Below are 8,839 nucleotides of genomic sequence, written 5' to 3' on the forward strand. Positions count from 1 at the left end.
ACCCATCACTGCATCTCACGTAAGCTCCTAAATTGGTTGGAACTACCCAACCTGCGTCTTCTTACACAACTCCACATTATACATTCTATATTATACCAACCAAACTATTGCCCTAACTTATCCTCCTATATAACTAACTACTCTCCATTTAGATCACTTTGAAGCTCTGACAAAGACCTGCTACTTATCTATAAATCTATAACTAATATGGTATGCAACTTGTATAGTTACCATCCTACTATTGCATGGAACAAACTTCCACTGCAAATTAGGTTACTAATTCAACCAAAACAATTCAAAGTAGCTCCAAAAGAACACTTAGAAATTCTCTGGTCATGCCTCTGTTCCCACCCAACTTAAAATGTCGCCCCATCCCCAAACTTCATACTAACCATATACCACTATTCCTATCTTTATCCTCCACTCTCCACTGTTTCTACATCCTACCCACTCAAATTTCCCTACCAGTCACACTTAACCTACATCTCTTAAGCCTTAATAAGACTCTTTGCTTTTTAAAATTCCTCCTCTAAACTGTCACCTGACAAAGAATTTTCTAAATAGAACTAATACTCTAAGACTGTAAGACTATGTTTCATCTCACATTTCCTGTAAAGTAAGGATGGCTTGTAAATATAACAAAAATGTTTTAATATTTTATGTACATTTTTCTAGTTATCTAATCATCAGAATATGCACCTTTTTAATGTAGTATATAACGTTGTGGAGCTTTTCTCTCTGGGTTTCCGCTGAAAAAGGGCTATTTTCAACAAAGTTGGACTTTTCCCGGTCAACAAATGTAAAATAAATAAATTATATCTTTAGTGGAACCAACAGCAGTACTGGGATCAGGGGTGGAGAAACTCCTAGCCTCCAAGTAAAATACAACTGTGCTTTAGTGGCACCAACATCAGTATGGGGATTGTGAAGGTGTGGTGGGGCACTAACCACCATGTATACTACATGCATGCTGTAATGTCACTTAAAATATTATGGGGATCTGAGGTGGGGGAAGCACTAAACACTAAGGAGTACTTAATGGCACTTCAACTAGTATGGGAATCAAGGCTTGGGGGGGGACCATTTGATAGGGGAAGGGCAGACAAGCAGACAAGTCAGGGACTGTTGTGTGTGTGTGTGCATGCGTAGGGGGGGTGGAGTGACTGCAGGAATCCCTAGGTCTACACGATGTGGCCACAGTAGTTATCTACCTCAGTGTGCATATCAGCAATGATTTGCATGCTGCTGTATTAACTGCAGTTCACGGACATGCAAATTAGCTGATAACGAGTTCATTCCTCATGCTGACATGTCTTTGAATCACAAAATATCACATTGTGGGAGCTGAGTATGTACAGCTCATGAGAGACAGGCCTTCTAATGAATCCCCAATAATTTGTATAGCAGTTTATGAACAGCGGATTTCCCATGCCAGATATGGAGAGGAAAGGTAGTATCCTTTACAGCACTGTCAAAGCATAAAAGAAAAATGAATGAAAGAATGAATGTTTTTCAATAGCAATAACCACTTTCTTAAGTGTGAAATTTGTTGTAGGCTACATCTCATATGAGTCTACAACCAGATTCTACTGCAGAGTTTTTGTTTAAAGAACAAGAACTGACTGAAAATGGTCACCAGACCAGCTCACCAACCTAGTAAACAATGGCATCCAAGTGTTTAACACAATCTCTCTTTGAGACTTTATGCACTGTACATAGCAGGCAGTTCGTGCTATAAAAAGATGTGTGGCCTTTCATGTTGATGTTAAGTTGCAGGGTAAGGGGTGTGAATGAGATGAAAGAGCCAAAATGATACTCTTACAGTAGAATTAGTTAAGCTTGGCCTCTCTTGTTAGAAGGAAACATACTTGGCATTGCATTGTCCTTTATAGGTTTATTCACAAACATCAGTCCTTGCTTCTCCATATAGGCATTAACTTATCTCAGCGTTGTATGATCCAGCTTTTGCATCTCAGAAGTACTGTTCTTGTGGCATATGAATTGTAATGAGATCACTGAGTGGTCCATGATGCTTCTATTCTTCTGAAAGTGAGACCTTACTCTTTCTTGATATAGGTCAGATGGCTGATCTCATGTGACAGTTTTGCAGAATCTGAGAACACAAAGGGTGGTGCCAGAGCATTTGTGAATAAATGTGATCCACAGAGATAGTTCCTGACTGCATTAGATGCCATTCATACTCAGGCATAAGTCTTATGTTGTGTTGCGTTTCTAATTATAAAGTTGTCTTCCTTCTCTGGACAGAATTTTCTGGAATACAATCTGCCCGAGGGGCAAAATGAAACAATCTATCTAACAGGAAGAGCAGGTGGTTACATTAAACAGGCTGGCACAATCCATTTTGAATGTGTGAATAAAGGTATAGAAAATTAAGTGCTTTCCTTAAATTTTGTTATTGTGTCTTTTGTGATAGGGTTCAGTGAAGGACCAGCTGAAAGCATATGGAGCTTTGACAGAGAATGTGACCCGAAAATACACAAAGCAGATTCTGCAGGGTGTATCTTATTTGCACAGCAATATGATCGTACATAGAGACATCAAAGGTAGGAGTGGATCAGTGTAATCATGCCAGACATTAGTATGTACAGTTCTCATACAATAACTTCATAACACAAGAAACTGTTCATCTTCCTTCAGCCAGGAATTCAATATTTACTATCAGGCAACAGTTTCAATCTTAATTTAAGGTTCTCTGTCAGAGAATTGCTGTCTCATTTTTGGGGTTGCAGCATGTAAATTATTTTAACATTTACTTGATAAATGCAGATGAAGTTTGATGCTTAAGAATGTACTAAGAACAGGCAGTATTGAGGAGTATTAGATCATATAATGGAAAGAATGATGAAGCTTGAAATCATGAGCTTTATACGCATAAGCAGCACAGTATTTCAAGTACCACCCACAATGAATGTGTTATGTATATAATATTATTTTTTAATTTATTTTTATTTATTTATTTTTTGCTGTCTCCTGTTCCCCACTAACCTTCAGCTTAATCTGTCTTCAGTTTCCCATCCCATAAGTACTTCACGTGCTCCTTTGCAGATGGTTCCAGACATGTTCTTCTCTGGGTGGGCCACCTGACTTCTTGGAGGGCAGAGTCTGAGAGCTAGGGAGAAATAGTGGTGATTGGGAGCCACAGCCTTCATTTTGCAGGTCACCAGTCAGAGTTTTTAGCTGGAAAGGACCAGTGTGCAGTATGCCAGTGTACAATGTATATGGACCCACGTGCCACTTGCTGAACATCATGCTACTCCCTCCCAGTATTTGGAAGTCTTGAAGACCCTAGTGTCTACCAGAGGTTATGTCGCCTACGGTAAAGACCACGTCCTCTCCTGAGGGTAAGAAGTGTGGGAGCCAGCCATTTCATCCTTTTCCTCTGGCTCACTGTTTGGGTACACTGAATCCATTCACAAACCCATTTTGCTGGCTACACAGATGGCATCTTGTTTTTGCTCTAACAAGCTAGCTCAGACCAGAGACATTATTGAAATAAAACTGAGGACACAGCCCTTGAAAGACAATGACTTGGAAATAGTTTCTAAAATCTACTTTGTAGACATTCCCTGCATTTGCTTAAATGTCTACACGCATGCCCGTTTTCTGTAATTCTTTCCAGCTGCTTGGCCAGATCATGTTAGATATTAACATTCATCATCCGATAGTTTCCAGGTTAAGAACTACAAGAGCATAGAAGTCTAGGTCTTCCTGAAGTTGTTACATTATGTATTATATATTAGGACCATCACAAACACTGCCTGTTCTGGCTGGTTTTACAACACAATGTTTACTTTTGTCACTGTTCTCATTAATTTATCTCAGCAGGTGTATATGCCATGAATGAGGCAATAACAAGCCCTACTTCATTTGTGGGACTGACCAAGCAAAAAGTCCAGCTATGTGCAAGTTGAATTGTAGGAAGAAAGTGCAAGACAGCCCCAAGGTAAAGGATCCAAATGTTAAGTCAAAGGCTTCTAAGCCCAAGGTCCTTTTTAAGATAACTCAGGCTGAACTGTTCTTTGCTACCTCCTAAACTCAGTGACCTCAAATGAAAGGATATTGACAACGTTTTCACTGATATATATATGAGAGGTCACAGAGAGAGACTATTCTATAATGTCAGCTCTTTGAAGCAAGATCCAGGTATCTTTCACTGGCATTCCTTTGGTTCTGTGTGAGCAGTGGGACTGAGGATAATTACTCTGCAATGCTGAGGTTGGCTCTAATTCTGCAATACAGATTCCCTTTGCCTCCTCTGAATGGAGAGTAACTCATTTGTGAAAGCTGGTAACATCCCCTGAGGGTGTCCCTTGTATGTGTTGAAGGCCTTGCTCTTTTTAATAGCAAAGGTGGACCGTGAAGGTTTGTTCAGTACTTGATGGCAAATAACCAAGAGGGCACAGGAGAGTACTTTTCAGCAAATAGAAAAGGTTTCAATGGACTGGAGCCCCACCTAGCACTGGTTCTTTAAATTGTTCATGGGCTGAAATTTATACTGCTCCGTGTTGTGCATCCACTGAAATAACTTCTGATCTGACTACACAAGGAACACAAGGAAGGCTACTCAAATGACAAGTTTTGCAATCAACTTCAGAATGATCTATCGTTAAAGTCTAAAAAGTGGTTAATTTCCTTGTAGGAAAAAAGAACAGGATATAAATTTATTGTAGATAGTTAGTCATCTTCCAAATTTTAAAATAAGATGTAGAAATTTCCCTTTTAAATGAGCATTAATTTTTGATGTCATCATTAAATAACAGACTTAGATTTATGTAATTCCTGTTATTATTTACTATGATCCAGCTCGCTTTATTTCGACATACAAATTGAAGGTAATATTAAAAGAATCATAACTTTTCATTGATCACACTAATCTTAATAAGAATAAATATTTCTATGAGTGTCAACATAAAAAAGGCGATTACCTCAATTGGAAATATCATTTTTTTGTTGAAATCAGTTTTAACATTTTTTATTCATAGGTTCATAGGTTCATAGGTTCATACTAGGCTATCTGCCCTAGGGCATTTATAAGCCTAGCCAGAATGTGTTTGGCTTTCGCCACCCATTTTAAATTTATTTTGCTATGCCCTTTTTTGAGGTTAGTATACTGTGCCTCTGTCTAACAGTGACACTGAAGTGATACCCGGGGTAAACCTACGATCTCCCATCCACTCATCAAGATTCCTCTTGAAGAGAGTCAATGAGGGACTCTGCCTAATCTGGACTGGGATTTTATTCCAGAGTGAAGGGAGCCTCTGGGTTATGAATCTGTCCCTCCAGCATGTCCTGTTTATTTCAGTGCTGAGGTTCAAGTCTCTCGTGGCCGTAGCTCAATGGGATTTGGATTTTCTGAGGTGCAGCATGTCCATTAATTCCGGGCTGGACATGGCTTTATACGTCAGGCACAGATCGCCTCTGAACAGGCGGTATGCCACTGAGTAGAGCTGGAGTTTCTTTAACCAGGCAGCATATGGCATCTGTTTGAGCCCTTTGATCCTCTTGGTGAGGTACTTTTGGGGTCTTTCCAGTTGCTGCAGGTGTCTGGTAAGGTACATCCCAAAAGGGGCATTGTACTCAATTATGGGCCTGATGAGGGATGAGTAAAGAGGCACGGTGACCTCCCCTGATCTAGATGTGAATCCCTTCATGATTAGATGGGCTATATAAAATGTTTTTCTAACCACTTTGGCCACGTGGTTGTCAAATGAGAGATTGCTATCAACTTGGGTCCCCAGGTCCCTAATTACTTCTTCTGTACTTAATGGATTACCACCTATGTGGTAATTTGTGGTCACTTTGTTTTTGCCAAAGGGGATGACTATACACTTTTTGGCATTTAGCTTGAGGCCATGGCTCTGGCACCAGTTGTCTGTTTCTATGAGGCCCTTTTGGAGGATGCTTGTGTCGGCTGGCAAGTCGATTATGGTGCCCAGTTTGCAGTCATCTGCGAACTTGGTCAGCCACAGTCCTTCCGTGTTGGCCTGTACCTCCGAGAAATATATACCGAACAAGAGAGGTCCCAGGACTGAGCCTTGTGGGACACCACTTGTAACTGGTTTGGAATCTGACATGGCTCCAGCAATTCTAACCATGTGGGTTCTGTCCTTGAGCCAGTTTGCAATCTATCTAATGACATAGGAGTTTATATTTAAGCTGGTGAGCTTATCTATAATGCCCGAGTGGGGTATTGTATCGAAGGCTTTTACGACGTCCAGGTAGGCTGTGTGGACCACCTTCCCCTCATCAATGGCCTTGGTGACTGTTTCAAAGAAATCAACCAGGTTTAAGAGGCAGGATCTGCCCTTAACAAAGCCGAACTGGGTAGGATCCAGTGTCTGTAGGTCCCCAATATCTTTATTTATGAGGTCCATGATGATCCTTTCCATAGCTTTGCAGACCAAGCTAGTCAGGCTTATGGGGCGATAGTTTCCAGGATCCGTTGAGGCACCACCTTTATGGAGAGGGACCACTGTTGCTGTACACCACTCTTTGGGCACATATCCTGTAGTAAGGCTAAGATTGAACAGTAGTTTTATGTTTGGGTTTAGCTCTTCTTGGAGTTCATGTAGGACGCAGCCTGGGACACTGTCTGGTCCCATTGATGCTGTGTTTTTTGCTTTGGAGAGGGTGGCTCTTACCTGAGCATCTGAGATGTCAGGGGGGCAGCACTCTGCTGGGATAGATATTTGCCCTTTTGGTGGTGAGGGGGTGGGAGAAGTTTGCGCTGAACCTGTCAGCTAGGATGTTGGCAATGTCTGTGGGTTCAGTGTATTTTTTGTTATTTTGGACTAATTCTGAGCATATCTGGGAATTACCACCCAGGTTCCTAACATAACTAAAGAAAGCCTTGTGATTATCCTTAGTGTCCTGTGCAATTTTTCTCTCGAAGCTGGCCTTAGACAATTTTATGAGTGCCCGTAGTTTTTTGCTAATACTGATCAGTGATGCCTTCCCTTTTTGGGATTTTGCTCTATCATTTAGTAGCTTCCTCCTTCTATTGTATAGTTTGTTTATGGCTGGGGTCCACCAGATAGGACGTCTGCCTTTGGAGGATTGGGTCTTGGTTTTATTTGGGATCGCATGATCCATGCATTCCTGAAGGTGTTCATAGAATGCGTTTATAAAGGATTCTGCGGTCTGGGCCGTATTTTCCACAGGCCCAGGGGCTTTGAAGGATTCCACCTCGGTTTTGAGGAGTGTGAAATTTGCTTTAGAGGAGTTTTTCACTGTGGTTTTCTGGGCAGGGGGTGGGGTCGGGATGTGAATATTCAGTGAGATTAGTTTATGGTCTGATCTTACCAGTGAGGGATACACTTCTGGTCTGGAGCATAGAGTCCCCATGTTGGTGATGATCAGGTCCAGTATGTTTTCCCCTCTTGTGGGAGTGGTAACAAGTTGTTCCATAGCATTTGAGTTTATAAATTCTAGGAACCTTTGGACTAGGGTGTTGGAGCTAGAGTAATGCTCCCAGTCTATGTTTGGGTAGTTGAAGTCGCCCAATATAATGGTGTTTGGAGAGACCTTCATATTTTCCAGTGTTCTCAGGAAGGCCGAGTGGGGTTCCTGGGTTTGGGAGGGTGGTCTGTAGCAGGCTATAAACTGGAAGGCAGTTTTACCCACTGTTAGTTGCGCATGGATAGTTTCTGATGCTTTGTGCTTTGCCACCATGAAGATTATCAAAGAAATGTTTGATAAGTCTGCTATGTGTAGTGAAATGATACCTGTTTATATCAAGAAATTAGTCTTCAAAGAACCAAACAAAGCAGCTGTCTCCATTAATATGTGCCCTAGCTGTGGAGCCTTTAGTTAATACAATTTTATTGTGCAGAAGTTACAGTTTACACAGTAAGTGGAAAACAGGAATAAACATATTACTCTCCGCTGCTGATTTACTATTGAAGGCCCTAGTATTAGTAGTTCATTTCATATCACACACAGTATTTTATCAATTTTTAGTTCCATATTAATGTAAAGTTTAACAGTAATAAAATATGCATATTATAAATTAAAGTTAGAAGACAGCAGAATGAGTAGTTATAGCTAGTTCTGTAAAGAAAGTAAATATTAAGATATTATAATCTTAGATTGCAATGATCCAATTTTAAGTAATAATTACAAACATTTACTAACCAGTTTTAACACTCATAATCAGTCTAAATCATTACTTGCATCAGAAGGTAGAGCACAATTGATAAAATGTTTTCGTTACTAAAGATTTTATGTGCTATGCAAACCATCTCATTAATCTTCTCTCAAAATTATATTAATGAAATTAATAAAATCTTAAAATTATTTTTATGGCTACCAAATAAGCCCATGTTTGCTTTAAAATTATATCAGACCATAGAATAAGGAAAACATTTGTTTTTCTGATTTAATGTTTGCTTCTGTTGTAAAAGTCTTCACATACTGGGCAGATAATTCAGTTCCCTTATGAAACTTCATCATACAAGATGCAGAGGAACCAAAATGTTGAACATAAATACTTCAAATACCAGATGGGTGAAATCCAGCTGCCAGCATTTCTGGCAGCCCCCCCCCCCGCCCCCCCCGCATCCATATTTAGGCGGTAGAAGCCTCCCACATCCTTCAAACTTGTATATAACAACTCCACACTTACACAAACATGAATACATGACAAATCTCCCTACACAAATGAATCACTGTTGGTGCACATACATCAACAGTGATTTCCTGTGGAAAATGATGATTGGCATTCTCTTCTATGGTACCTTGTGATATGGGTACTTGACGCTTGAGGAATTCAATCTAAGCCCTATGTAGATATATATATATATATATATATATATATATA

The 8,839-nt window shown here is 40.1% G+C and overlaps 1 protein-coding gene across 1 annotated transcript in view; it reads left to right on the plus strand.

Annotated features, from left to right (window-relative positions):
- Positions 1-8,839, plus strand: part of LOC122798357 (mitogen-activated protein kinase kinase kinase 3-like) — a 749,834-nt gene that overhangs the window by 709,368 nt on the left and 31,627 nt on the right. The window contains exon 14 of the mRNA XM_044067209.1: positions 2,435-2,564. Within this exon, the coding sequence (XP_043923144.1) occupies positions 2,435-2,564 (130 nt within the window). The remainder of the gene's footprint in view (positions 1-2,434; positions 2,565-8,839) is intronic.

Source organism: Protopterus annectens, chromosome 3.part1, assembly GCF_019279795.1.
Source record: "Protopterus annectens isolate FY-2018-M chromosome 3.part1, PAN1.0, whole genome shotgun sequence".
In the NCBI taxonomy this organism is placed as follows: Eukaryota; Metazoa; Chordata; order Ceratodontiformes; family Protopteridae; genus Protopterus; species Protopterus annectens.